Source organism: Phytophthora infestans, genomic scaffold (assembly GCF_000142945.1).
Source record: "Phytophthora infestans T30-4 supercont1.40 genomic scaffold, whole genome shotgun sequence".
Classification (NCBI taxonomy): domain Eukaryota; phylum Oomycota; class Peronosporomycetes; order Peronosporales; family Peronosporaceae; genus Phytophthora; species Phytophthora infestans.
In genome coordinates, this window is record NW_003303719.1 from 683,541 (window position 1) to 698,503 (window position 14,963).

Below are 14,963 nucleotides of genomic sequence, written 5' to 3' on the forward strand. Positions count from 1 at the left end.
AGCGCGGAGTAGGGATCGACAAAGAGCAGCAAGAGGAAGGTGAGCAGCGACATCAGGCGGAGGAGCAGGGCGCCATGCTGGTGGAGCATCTAGCGCGCTGACTGCTGTGCAGAACGGTGTAGCATTTCGGTCGGCAGCCATCCAATGGTACCGCAGCCGATATTTACCTTCGTCAGTGCGCCTAAAGTATCCGATGTATCGCATGAGGACATGACGAGATGGCTTGACTTGCGGCTCGAAGCAATTAAAGCCCGCTGCTAAACTACTTGCGAACTTGATGCCGTCATGACGAGCATCCGAAATTCATTTGATAAGTCACAGCTGGACACACTCTGTGAAGCAGCTTCGGAAATTAACAAGAGCGACTTGACTGACGACTTTCTTTGGAGCTGGATAATGAAGACGGTTGAGAGCTTCAAGAACCGCACTCTGCCTAACATTGAGGAGTTGTTCTAGCGCGATTTGTCGATGGATGAGGGTCAGGGTGATGTATAGGCCCACGTGACCAGCTATTTCCACTCATGCAACACACTGATTCGTACGAATGGACTTGTAGGTCGTTTCAAGACTGAAGACGGCTTGCACTTGCTGCTGAATTGCTCAAACGCATTATGGAGTAGGCTTTGGAACAGGAGAAAATCGACCGTGCGTTGCGAGTTGCTGGTGCAGGTGAAAAACGCAAGCCGAATAACAACGAGAGTGGTGAAAACGAAAATCACCAACTTGTTTGCTTTTCGCAAACGGCAAAATCAGGCAAACGCTCCGAAGAACGGCCAAGCACGGCAGGCTGGACGCCGTGTTTAAGAACAAAGTACCGCACCGCAAAATGGTCGCAGCAGCAAGCAGAGTGGTTTCAGCTGCGGTGGATGGCATCTAGTGAGAGATTGTCCCCGCGTTGAGAGCAGGACCCACACATCCAGTTCCAACAACAACCAGCGCCGACCACAGTCCAATCCGCAAGGGAGGCTCCGCATGCCTCCGTCGAGTTAGCCAGTGCTTACCCGAAGCAAAACGGACGGTACGAGTGAGCGACTCACTTGAGCTACCGTATTGCGTATATAGTGGAGCGTTCAAGTCGTGCATTGCTCGAGCCGATGTGGCCAAATTGAGCGAAGAAGCGATCGAAACTGTGAAATTGCGTCAGCCAGTTTTGTGCGAACTGGTTGGTCGACGTACTATGAACGTAAAGGAGGTTGTGTATTTGAAGTTGTCGCTGAGGACAGCGACAGGACCAGTCAACATTAACTGTCCGGTGGAATATTTGAATGCAGATGGTAACGAAGAGTTCCTGCTTGGTCGTGATGTACTGCATGCCTTGAATGAACTTACTGGTTAGGAGCCAACTACCGCCTTTAATTCAGTTCTTGGTTTCGGACGGATTCGCTGTCAACCATTATTACTGGTATATTAGGCTCACGTGTCTTGCCGCAGTTTTTACTGAGTCCAAATGTGAAACTCCAACCCTTGGGCTCACAGTTTTAAATAGCAAATGACCAATAGTTGCTCGTAAAAGAGAGCCTGTCAATGGTCTGAAGTGGTAACGCTGAAGTAGCGGCATGTGATTAGTCATTAAAATGAAATTGAAGGCATTTAATTTCTCCGTAGTTCGTTTGACTGACGCCGGCAGAGGCGACGCTGTCCCCGGGGTCGACTCGGTGCTGCAGACCGTCGCTTAAAAAGTAGAGTAGGAACATCGCACCACTCTGCTGCCCAAGGCAACGAAGAGAAGCCACAAACACCCGGCAGGGCGGCGGGAAAGGCTGCCATTTTCAGCTATGCAAATGACGGTCCTAATTGCAGGAGCTAAAACACGAGTTTTTAGCTTTATCTGCCTTGCATTAGTGAGAAGGACAGATATGATGAAAACAAAATATTGTACTAGTTGCTGACGTTGCATCTTTGGCTTACGAAAAGGGTAGATGGCAATTGGGTCGTAGCTCCGCGGTGCTTAAGAGGGTTTTATACCTTCATTATTGATGCTTGGTTTGCCATATCAAGGTAGCGCTAGTCAAAGTTTACTAGTTGCGTGTACAATAAAACCATTAGCGTGTTCTTGCCAGTCTTGCGCTCTGGTGTAGTAATTGTTGTTTCAGCCCTGTTGAGGCCTTGAAGGCTAAAGGTAATTCCAAACATCCTTTGAGCTGATGAAAATAATCTTCTTTTTACCGTATCTTCGAGTTAAGTACTTTTTAAAGTCATCAGAAAACAAAAACATATTACAGATCGTAGAACGAAGCCTTATCACGTAAAACGCTTGAAATGATGTTATTCTCAAGTGTCGTGGGGTGGAGCTAACTTTGCATTGTAAAGTGCTGCAAGTTATTATGAAGAGGCTACTATTGTGAATCATAGGGATCTTAAAAATACAAGTGGCTTTCAAAACAGTTTTGATGACTTGAGAGTAAATTGCCATCAATTTTCCCACCAGCATCGACTTATGGATCCGAGCACCAACGCATAACTGGTAGGACCTCTTAATTAAGGTGAGGTGTATTGTGATACTTTCCTCTTGGCATGATCCCTAATAACATTCCTGGCTTACCTATAGCTAACCACGTCATGCCACGGATTAATTTTGGTGTCATGGCACGGCACGCGTGGCAGTAGTAACCACCCTCAGGACCTGGTAGGATTTCTTGGTGCTGTGGGCTGCAAGCGTTTGGATTGATCAGATGTAGTTTTACCGACTTTTAAGCCAATCGATAACTCAGAATCGCTCTAACTCATTTGTGTTATTTTTTTTTGTCAAAACGCGTTGTCGGCTACTGCTTTATGATTGGCTTGCTAATCGCGCTTGTCAAAAAATATTTTGAGAAATCATAACTGATTCTGATTACGCTGGCATGTATTTTCCGATAGTGGTGTTACGGGAGTAGGAGAATGGTTTTTGCTGAAAAGTCGAGGTTCTTGTCCTTTCACATTTATGACTTCGAGCCCAAAAATTCTCAGAACCCAGTTCCTGATTCTTAGGGGTTCTGAGTCATTATCAGAATCGTGGTTCTGGCTCGGTTCGTTTTAGGCGTGATGTACTGAGCATGTTGGGAATCGATGAATACAAGCAGCTTGAGCTGCTGGCCTAGTCCGATGGCACGGACAATGATGATATTGGTAATGACCGTGACGTAGAGGAATGTCACGGAGCTGTGTGCCTCACACAGCAACTTCCAAAGTGAGAGACCTCCTCCGCCGCCGCTCAGCCCTTTGCAATACTATATTAACAATAGGACCTTGGTCCCATCCAATCGTTCGTGTCTGACAGAGCACCAGCCCCGCAGCTCTCTCAGCCCAGCTACTCGCTCCCAGGATAAGCAGCTCCAAGCGGTTCCGATACCGACCTGGTTTAGCACGAGGAACTATCAGAGCTATGATTCTGGTTTTGTTCCTTTTTAGGCGTGCTTAAATACGGTGTGCGGCTTTGTTGCAGCTTTGATTTAGACTCCCAATTCTCTAAAGAGAGACAGCACCTTTTTGAGCCTTTGCTAACTGCCTCCGGTGCGACCCTAATCTGTCCTAAATCAGGGGAAATTACTAACGGAACTGTTGGAGACCACTATTATAGTACTAGAAATGTGCAGGGCTCTAGTCATGGAGGTGTCCATGATTTGAAGGGGTAAAAATCATTACCTTCGGCTATGTACGATCGAGGGCTAATTCCAATCGAGGACGACCCCCCGATCTCCATTCTCCCATTATCTCTTTTCCCGTTCCCTGCTCAAATGGAAGTAGGAGTCGGCGGCGGCGACGCAGTCGCGGCCACGGCGCGCGGTTAGATGTGGCACCTCTTTACAGGGTCGGGGGCCTGGCCTCTCGGACAATCTGCGTGTTGATGCAGCACTTTTGAAAGTCGACGAGCAGCCAAATGCCGACAGTAATGAGCACAGAAGCCAAAAAGATGACAGCGGCACTGATCACGGCAACCAGGAAGATGATGACGGACGTGACAGTGCCGGCAGCACTGGTGGCAGAGAGGAGGAGGATGGAGAAGCAGGACGTCACTCGGTATCAGATGTTAGCGGCGCAGAGGAGGAGGTGAGAAGTGACGTTGGGCTTGTGGCTGTGAATCCACCGCAGGTTTGGCACAGCAGCTGGGAGGTCTGACAAGCATATTTCGCTCTATATTGCCGGAGGACGATGCAGGTGCTTCCGGTCAAGGAAACGATGTCGCGAGCGGAGAGGAACAAGCGGCTGAAAAGGGCTCAAGGACGAAGACGACTCGCAAATGGTGCCTGAAACAATAGACCCTTATCAGCGCACGTACATTTGTACGCACGGTTGAAAGAAGCGCAAATCGCGGAGCGAAGGTGACGTCCGAGACAGCACATTCGTCTCACGAATTGCCCATTTCGGTTCATTGTGCAGTGGGATTCGGCTCGCGGTGAGCTACAAGTGACGAACGGCAGTTACTCGCACAGCCACGGGGTTTCTGTCAGTGCGTATGCTACGTAATTCACGTCTAGGGGCATCGCCGATCCACTGGTTGGAGCCCATGTAGACGGCATACTACATGTACCAGTTGGTGCAAAGCGTTCGTGCATCTACGACTAACTTCTGGATCACGATGAAAACGTAATCCAGCTCGACGTGACCGCTTAGTGCGCAGCCATTCATCTTCCGTTTCGACATTGGACGACATCGACGCCACCGCTCGGGAATTCGAGCTTTTCGCAGCGGCAGATCCAGAGAATGTGTCCTCCGTGGCTGAGACGGATGCAGAAGAGAGCGGAGTGATCTCGATTGCTACCGCTCACATGAGGCGCGTGTACGGGCGATTCAGCGAGCTTCTTTTGGTCAACTGCAGCCACAAGACAAACAGGTTTGTTTTCTATGTATACATGATTAATCCAGGATTCTTACAGGATTAAACATGACTTTTTTGTTTTTAGATACAACTATCATTTGCTGACGTTCATGGCGATGAACGAGTTTGGAGAAGCCTCGTTCCGTTTGGATTTTCGCTGGATTATCCTATATATAGGGATTTTTGTTACATATATCCAGAGCTGAAAATTCTAGATACTTCCATGATTTCGATCCTGTATCTTGTTGCTAACAGGTGCGTGTTGAATGAATACGTAGGTGGACAACAGCAAGCCGTACTTTGAAGAAGGTGAAGCAATTCACTTACGAAAGGTGTTTCAGGTGAAACAAAAGTCGCATAAGCACAAAGGGTGCGAACGCATTCAGACAGATACCGAGAGGCAGTACGTGAGACCCATTTGATTGCAGATGAACTGGCGGATATTGACAACAATGACGAATTGACGAGATGCTAGGGTTTGTTATAAATCAGATAAGAAATGTTCGCCAGCGAAAACTGGCGTAAACAGATATTGTCACGGAAGAAATGGAAGATGCAGATGACGGAGCGAGTCAAAGTTCACCTCGAAACAATGATGATGACGTGAAACGAGAATTTGGGATAAGTAGCAGTGAAGACGAGGGCATGGTCTGTGATGATGAAGAGAAGAACGCTTCGGTTGAAGGAACTGGTAAGGTAGCGATAAAGCTGAACCCGAAAGCCAAAAAGGTTGGAGCACCCAGCAAAATGAAGAAGAATGTGCTTGCAGGTGAGAACCCGCCCGAAAGTGGTATGAAGCGGCGAAAGAAGGCAGAAAAAAGCAGGAGAAGTTATCCTGGCGGCGCTGTGTAACGCTCTCGATCGAGAGCAGCCTGGACTAGTGGAAACGGAGAGGCGCTTATCGGGTGTTCTTGTCAAGTTTGGAGACTTTAAAAAAAGAAGCCAAAACGCAAAGTTTTAAAGAATCCTGTTTTGATCCAGGATCCGTTGCTATACGCGATCTAATTCTCCATCGAGCGGGCGACCAAGCTGTGGAGACAATTTGCTGCCCCTGAATCTCATGAACTTCCCTTGGTGCTGTGTTACGGTAAAGGTGAGTCAAAAACCCGTATTTTACTATGATCCACTAAATCAAGGCCCCTACATGAATGCTGCAAAGGCTGTGGCAACCCACCTCACGCTAGCTGGGCTGCAAGGATACGATGTTATTCCGCAGAACAACCCTCTGCAGTTTGATCCGTTCAGCTGCGGATTCTATGTGTGCTGGATGCTCATTCGACAGGTGTGTACGAGTGTCCATCCGGACATGAGCAAGACCGCCCTTACTCGCCGACGATCGAATTGTTCTACTACCTACGGACGGCCCGTCTACTCCCTGTTAAAGCCTCTACATCGACACCATATGCTAAAGATGATGGTACGGAGGAGAAATTGCCACCTCCGCGCCGCGACGACAAGAGTGATGGCGACGAAGAACTTTCCCCAGCTCAAGTGGAGCAGTAGGTCGACGGGCCATAGTGTGCTGAAACTTTGGAAGCGTGCAGAAGTTTAACAGCTACTAATACATGTTTCTTCATCTTCAAAAAGGTTGTTTCTTCTTTTTTCACACCTACACCTCCAAATAGAAGAGCTTCAAAGAATCCCTTTTTGTCGTCTCCATACTCGATCTGATAGCTGTAGTCTTTAGGATTATTACGTGATTTACACAGGATAGTCCTGGAACGATAGATTGTTATAACAATCTCGTCAAAACATGATGTACACATCCAAGACTAGTCCTGGACGATTCTCAGCCACACAATACGTATCTTACTCGCTCTCGACAAATCTTTCCGAATCTTCTCGTATCTTCCCCGGACACTGCTTTAATATATATTTCGACGACCAGGATTAATCCTGGTCATGATCGTGTTTATTTACAGTACTATAATTCCGGCCTCCAACAGCTGCCTTATTTAATTATACTTTCAAAACATGACAGGTGGATATTTTTTCGTAAAAATATAAAAAAATCATATGTGCGTATAAAGCACGTGGATTACTTTAAATTATGGTGAAAAGGTGATTTCCATGTGAGTCGTAATTATTTTCACGTGTGCTCGGCATAATAAATATATGTACTTCATCACTTAACACTGAGTTTTATAGCCTATGAACAAACTCAGAACCTGTTCTTTAAACGAAGTCGGTAGGCATCACCATACTATTGGTACGGTGCGGCATTGTTCCTGGCACTGTAGTCTCTGCATGGCCCCAAATTCTAGTTGTCATCGTGCTCGTACGGGACATAGCGTAGTCAACACCGTGCTTAAATGGAACAAATCTGTAGTCGCCCCATTCCTCGTCGCATTGCTGTCATAACCTTACGCGTTGCACGAAACCGAATCGGAGTCGCAACTCCGACGAACAGGGTCGTTCGAGACTCAACTACTGTATCCACCATAGAGTTTGTGTTGGACCGAAACTATATATGCATAGTACGCATTACCCATAACTGGATCTCAGCTCCGTACTCCTGCTCGGATGGGGATCTAGCAGTCGCAGTACTTAGTGGGATATTTTAAGCGCTAGCCGTATTGGTATTAGTGGGTACGCTCGCGCTCCAGCCCCATCAGACGTCACACAAGCCCATATCCCCGCCAACCCAGCGGCTCCCGCCGCACATGCCCCCCCCCAAGTCAGGTCAACAAAGCCGCGACACCACCCGGCAGGGCAGACTGTATACTGCCCGATCCTGTCGCGGTAGGTCCAAGCTTAGCAAAACCTACCGCGGCTTCTGCCTTAGCTACGATAGCTGCAGCTGCTCAGGCATTTTTCTTTCTTGCTTGCCATGCCGCACAAATCGCCAAACCGAATCAGCAAGCCGTACCAGCATCGCCAACCCATTTTGCCACCTTGCGAACTGAGGTGGCCCCACAACCTACCGAGGAACTCACTGCAGCGATGCCTGCCACTGAAAAATCTGCATTAAATGAGCGAAATCACAGTGGAAGCTACCATCAACTTGCAGGGCGTCATATCGACCGAAAAGGATATTACCCCCCCTGATGGAGTCAGCCCTCCTACACCGTGCTGCTTGCTCCGCAAGCTAATGCCGTCGACGAAACGCTGACAAGATAGTGACTCTAGATGGGTCCGAAGTATTGCTAAAGAAGCCTTCGATGTATTGTGGCAGCGTCTCGGTTCTTATTAGATTCTCGTCCGGGCCTTGATCCGCCTAGTGGTGATGGTGTCGCGGTTTCTCGCGAAGGTTTTCCGACAATGGCCATGAAGGCACCTTCCTCGTCATTTGTTTCTTCGAGGAGATCTTGCATCCACGTTGCTCCATATCCAGTGCGTGTGCCCATGACTTAGATACTGGGGTGACAGCACAATAGCTCTACCGCTGTAGAAACTACGGCTACTCGGGCTCTAAACATAAAATAGCACATGATTAACCTCCTACAAATAGAATGGAATAGCTCCACCGTTGCGGATGCTCTTAATACTTAATCAGCTTATCTAGTCGATACCGCCGCGATCGGTGGCCCCACTGTTTCGGGCTAAGTCATGCACACCACTTCGCCTGGTGAGAGAGCGAAGTCCCGAAACTAGGTCGGGCGTGTATCGCGGAGCACACTCCGTAGTTATCGCCGCGATCAGCGGTGAGAGCAAAGCTGCACCTGCTTTATTGTAAGCCTTCGGCGCGGGTGTCACCGCAACTGGACGAGTTGATGGTGCCTCTCGTCGCAACGCAGGACATGCAGTCTACCCGAGTGAGGTCGCCGAGATATTACCAAATAAAGAAATCCTGCAACACGCTACCGTGCAGCACGCCGAGGACGGAGTGATCGACCAGCAAGACGGTCCGCAGGACCTTGAGCAAGCGCACGTCACCGCCACCGCAGCCGTAATTTCGCCGCCCAAATGAACATCATGCTGGGGCCAATGACCTAGCGTGAAAACCGCGTCCCAAGGAATGTTACAACAAGCTTGGTACCTCGGGTTCTGATCTCTGATAAAAAAAAGTAGAGACAATTCTCTACAATCGAGATCAAACTTACGAATTTAAAGTCGGATGCAGTACACATGGAAAAATATTGATCGATGCAACATGCGCGCCGCGAATTAGACGTGTCGAAGGTCTGTCGGCTCAATTACCACACCAACTAGTTGGTAAAAGCTGGAAAAGCGTAAGTATACAAGTGCAGCACTCATGTCGAGTGCTGTTGACTATGTCGCATTATCCAAATTAGAGATGCTTGTTTTACGGCTTCTGCGACTTGAGGGCATTCATTACATGTCCGTGTAACGGGGTGCGTAGCCATAAGTGTACCCCTAGTTAAATGAAGTGTGACACGTCACGCTTCGGGATATCTGGTGCACGGTACCAGGGTCGTTCGAGACCAACCATTGGCTGATGACATTGCATTTCTATAAATGAATTATAGTTTGTATATTTAGCTCCAGCTTAGCCTATTCAGTTTACAACTCACCTTAAATTAGTCACTTCGCTCCCTTAGCCAAAGGGGGCCTGTGAACTGCCGTTCACTGAGAGTTTGTATACTCTCGAAAACTAACTTCCTCTAGCGCTAGGTGCTGTGTGACCCCGGCACACTTGGTAGCACTTGTAGTCAATCCACGCCAACGCGGATAGACTACCTGAATCTCTCCGAAGTCAGTCGCCATGGATAGGAACGACTTTTCCATCTGAGCGAATTACAGTTCGAGTCGGTTCGGAAGATGACTGGCATCTTCGGGATGGAGGCCCTGCAGAGCCTGGTGGCGTCAACACCGGCCGAGCAGCTCGAGCGTGTCAATGCGTTTGACGCTTACGAGCACTCATCGCACCTGTGCGGGAAAACCTGCAGGCTCCTGCGGCGGCCACAAGTCCGTCACACCCGAAGTCAATACGGTTGAGAGTGAAGCCGTATGAAGGGAAAGAAGGTGAGAGCTTTCGTTTCTGGGTTCGAGAAGAAGAGCTCGCGATGGGTGCGGCTCTGATCTCGACCGAGCTCCGCGTTGCTTTTGTGCTTATCAACCGTAGCGGTCGTGTTAAGAGTTGGTTGTACACGCGGGAGGCGATATCGCCTGGATGTTTCACATACTGGGCTGAGCTGCACGAACATCTCCGAGCCGCGTTCCTCCCGGCGAACTACGAGGACCGGCTGCTTTCGTGCTTCCTCTCATGTGCACAAGGAAGACGCGAGCTGCGCCAGTACGTCCAAGAGATACGAGAGCTCAGGGCGTCCCTAGTGGGAAACCCACTCAACTAACATGTCTAGATGACTGTGTTCATGATCGGGCCTTCCATTGGGCCCGACGCGCACTCAGCTGTTCCGGGTGCAGTCAAACACCCTCGAAGAGGCTATTCAAGTGGCTCGTCAAGAAGAATACAGTCCTCGCCAGGCGCGCACGCCGGCCTCAGCATGGCCATGGAATTCTGTGTCGACTTCCGGTCGAGCAAACCCCACCGGACCAGCCCCAATGGAGCTTTGGTCCGCCGAGCAGCGCGACATTCGCTGCGTCCGCAGCGGGAGGCTGGGCCACTTTAAGCGTGACTGGCCCGCGGAGAGACACCACAGGCGGATTTTCCCAAAGCCCGTCCTCAAGGGTCGCTGGTAGAAGCCAGGTTCCGATGACGGGGGGGCACCGGAGACCAGTAGAGTCGGGGCGCCCTACTGGGGAAGAGCTAGATCTTCGTGTGCGCTGCGTGGGTGACGCGTACTCTGAAGACTTAGCCCCTGAGAGTCTTCGCACGCTCGACTGGGTGAAGAGCAGCGGCGGGCTGCTCGTAGTACACGGATGTGTACGGGGATACGATCACCCCTTTAGAATCTTGATCAATTCTGGGGCGTCGTAGAACTTCGCACGCTGCCAGACGGCCGCTCGTAATAGCAACAAGCTGTCCGATGCTTTGAGAGAAAGCAAGGGCAAGGGGACGGTGTCAGTACGACTGGTCGACGGAAAGGTCGTCACAGTCCCCAACGTCCAAGTGGATCTGGCCGTCAAGTTTGAAGAATTTGACAGCCTATAACAGTTTACTGTTTTTGACCTGGATCCCTACGATACGATCCTGAAGCATGCCCTGGCCCGAGAAGCACGAGCCCTGGATTGACTGGCGCGGCAAGCAATCAGTGCCAGCTGCCCTGCAAAATCCGACAGAGCATTGGTGAGTTATGTTCCAACCTCTGTCAGGACCCGAGGTGCCCGCGAGGGCTGCCAGGGTACCGAAGCCTCCAGCAGATGCTTGGGAGTGGTCGACGTAAATGACGACTCCGAGGACGTGGTGGCGGCGCTAGGACGCAGGGTTACTTAAGTCCACAAGCGGGTAATATTGTTCCGCAGACAGCTGCAGCTGTCACAAACGCTGGTAATAGCGTCTACATGGGGGGTAACAGAGTTCCACACACGGTCGCCCCGACCTTAACTGAAGAGGAAGACGTCGGCCACGCTTCCTGTGTGGATAACATAGTACCACACGAGGCCGCAAGGCACCACGACATCCCCAGATGTGTGTAATGAAGTTCCACGTCCCGGAAGAGTGCTATCACATCTTTGATGGCGAGGCCGGTTTACCCGTCAAGGCATCTGGTGTCCACTTGGAACCGTTGCCAGAGGTTGCAGAGATACTGAACCTCGAGGAAATGACGGCCGAGTCTCTCCTGGCCAACCTCAGGGCTGGGTATATTACCGAGATGGTGCTCCTAAGACCTGAGGCCACGCAGGAGGGGTTAAACTTCTTTTCTGTCTTCGACGAAAGCGTCCTCGAAGAGCTGACCAAGCAGTGTCAGACGCACTTGGGTTCTGATATCCTTACAAATCTCAAGGATTCAGTGTATCCTTTGGTGACGAAGTATGCGGACGTGGTGAGCAAACACCCACCGATCCAACTCCAACCGGATTGAGACGTACGGCATGAGATCGATCTCGTGCCTGACACAAAGTACTGCGTCACGAGACACTGGCCTCTTCCACGCGAACAGTGCGAGGTCATCGATGCCTTCTTCGCTGCGAACGCAAAGCCAGGCATGGTGCTGCAGTCAAATCCCCCGCACTCGACGCCAACTTTCTGCGATCGGAAGCAGAACGGGAAGTGGCGTCTAGTTCACGCTTATAGCAAGCTAAACAGCGCGAAGGTGCCGGCCCAGACACCAATCCCACAAAAGAATGTGTTGTTGAGCAATATGGCCGGAAGCGTTCTCTACAGTGCGCTGTATTTGATAGACGGGTCCTACTAGATCCTGATGCGTGAAAGCGGCATCCCGCTCACCGCGGTGAGCACTCCAAGCGACATGCGTTGGGGTGGCTCGTCATGCAGCATAACGCCCCGGCGACATTCAATTGTCTGGTGACGCAACTGTTTCGGTCATTGCGCGCCTTCGTACAAACGTACTTCGACGACATCTTCGTCCATAGCTGTACCGAGGGAGGCAAGACGGCCATGGAGGTGCATTTGGGGCACCTTTGTCGAGTGTTGGACGTGATGCGAGCGAACAAGCGCTACGCCAACATCGACAAGTGCGTCTTCGCGTCATCAGAGATCAAGGTTCTCGGTTGCTTCGTCAGCAACGTGGGCGTTCGGGCTGACCCAGACAATGTCAAGGCTATTGCAGCATGGCCAACGCCCCGATCCCAGAAGGATCTTCGAAAGTGGTTGGGCTTGGCCGACTACCTTCACAAGTACAGCGCAGGGTACGCGGGCCTCGCTAAGCCCTTGTTGGGCTGCCTTCAGAAGGACGCCGACTGGCGCTTGGAGCAAGTGCATCAGGATGCCTTTGACAGCATCAAGGCCAGTCTCCAAGAGGCTTCTGTTCTGGCCCTGCCGGACGAGGCGAGGTCGTTCAGCGTCGTCTACGATGCCTCCGACTATGCCATCGCTTGTGCATTGCTGCAGACTGACACGGCTGGACGCGAACGCGTCATCTCGTTTCAGTTCAGTGAGCTCCAAGCTGACGAACGGGACTAACCTGTCCACGACAAGGAGCTCCCGGCAATGAAGTATGCCCTTGTGAAGTTTCGGGTTCATCTTCTGGGCTCTCGGCCCTTTGTAATCTACACAGACCACGCAACCTTGAGGGCGGCGACGAATTCGCCTCACCTCTCCCAACGGATGGCGAGATGGTTGTCCTTCTTCACGAAGTACAACGTCTGCGCTGAGTACAAGCCGGGCAAGCTCAACGTGCTCGCGGACGCCCTCTCTCGGCGTCCAGACTACGAGTTGGTACAGGGTGCATATGATCGGATCCGTGGCGTATCGAAACGATGAGGCTGTTGCGCCTATCGTCAAGCTCCTTGCAGCAGAAACGAACGCGAAGTCCGACTGGATTTCGTCGCGACAGCGTTTATGACTCCACCGATACGAGCTGAAGGATGGTATCCTTTATTACCGGGTGGGGCCTAGTGAACCTCCACGGGTGTTCGTACCCAACGAAAAGGATCTGAAGTTCGACATCCTCGCGGAGGCGCACGATGCACCTTCCAGGGGCCACTTGGGCCGCGAGAAGAATTTCCTGTCAGTCTCTCAGGCCTTCTGGTGGACCTACATGTACAAGTGGATCGCACGGTACGTGAAGACATTGGAAACATATCAGCGGATTAAACCCGCAAGGCACGCTTCGGCTCCGCTACAGAGCCTGCCCGTTCCGGTTGTCTGCTGGAAGTTGATGAGACTTGACTTTATCGTTGGGCTTCTCGCCGATGGACACGGCAGCACCGGGATTTTGGTGCTGGTGGGTCGGCTGAGCAAGATGGTACATCTCGCTCCAGTACCCGTTACCGTCACAGGTTAACAGACCGCGAGGCTGTTCGTCGATGGCGTGTTCTGTTATCACGGTCTCCCGGAAACGATTGTCTCGGACGAGACCCGCGGTTCACGGTCGCGTTTTGGAAAACGATGTTTCCTTTGCTGGAAACTCGTCAGCAGATGTCCACTGCGGACCATCCACAGACAGACGGCCAGACGGAGCGCGTTAATAGAGTGCTCGAGGACTCTCTGCGCAGTGTGTGCGCGGAAGCCCTACGTACGTCGTCGACGCAGCTTCCAGATGTTAAGTTTGCGCTCAACAACGCGGTGCATGCGTCCACGGGGCTCACGCCGTTCTACTGGAATGGCTTCCGTCACCCCAGAGTGCCTCTCACTCTTCGAGGAGGCACTGCATCCTCTATTCTAAGTGGGGGGGCTCGGAAAGCGCTTTCCTCCCAGACCTCAGATGTGAGACCGGTATCGCTACCGAAACAAGTGGAACCATTTGTGGATACCAAGCTGATCGTGATCAGCAGGCTCCGCGATGCCATGGCAGCGGCCCAGGACAGACAGAAGGAGTACGCTGACAAACATGCAAGAGGAAGCTTAAGTGTATTTAAAGTGGGTAAATTAGTGTTATTAGATATGAGAAACCTACCGCTAGACACTGTAAGCTCTGTCGGCAGCAACAGGCTGTGGCACTCCTTCATTGGCCCGCTCGCAGTCCTTGCCAGGCATGGTGCGTTGGACACCATCGACCTGCCCAAGTCAATGACGACGCACCCGATGCTCTACGTTGGACGTCTTAAGTTGTATCATGATCCGCAGGGGGTTGCCGACTCGCAGACCCACCTTGATTGAACTCTTCAGAGGGCATCGGAGCAGGCACCCAAGCCTCGAGCTGAACAGCAAGGCTGCGGTCAAGACCGCATGCCGGAGGGGCCCCGTACGAACGGACCCCAGCGCCATACGCCGAGTACGTCGGGTACGTCGGGTACGCACCCTACGCGTACAACTGGGAGTGCGCTGAATCCGGCTCCGGACGTGGCAGCAGAGCCTCGATATGTCGAAGCCTCGTCAATATCGGACGAAGAGGCCCGCCGGTCCACCCGCAGATGCAGGCTCGAGACTTCCCGCTCCAACAGGTCCAGGCAGCCCTCAAGACGAGCGGTAGGATGCGGGACAGCAGCTGAGCATCATGGCGCTCCCGCAACTCCGAGGGTGAGTACTTGAGAGACTCAACCCAGGCCCAGAACAGGTCCTCACACGAGTTCCAGTTGGGACAGTTCTCGGGAAGAACCCAGGGGTAGCCCCAGAAAGGTAGAGACCACCCCGGTTCTGGGGCTTCTTACGACAAGTCGTGAAGTCATTCAGAGGGATTCGATGCGGCGCAAGAAGCACGCACTGGGCTGCCTCTAAGTTGTTGACGAACAACCGCAC

General features: G+C 51.5%; 1 protein-coding gene across 1 annotated transcript; it reads right to left on the reverse strand.

The window, feature by feature from the left end:
• Positions 1 to 1,042: 1,042 nt before the first annotated feature.
• On the reverse strand, positions 1,043 to 1,767 carry PITG_15693 (uncharacterized protein; the record flags this gene model as incomplete). The annotated part of the gene is made up of 2 exons (XM_002897926.1): positions 1,043 to 1,127; positions 1,700 to 1,767. 2 exons carry the CDS (start codon positions 1,765 to 1,767, stop codon positions 1,043 to 1,045), a joined length of 153 nt encoding a protein of 50 aa, XP_002897972.1.
• Between the last annotated feature and the right edge of the window lie 13,196 nt (positions 1,768 to 14,963).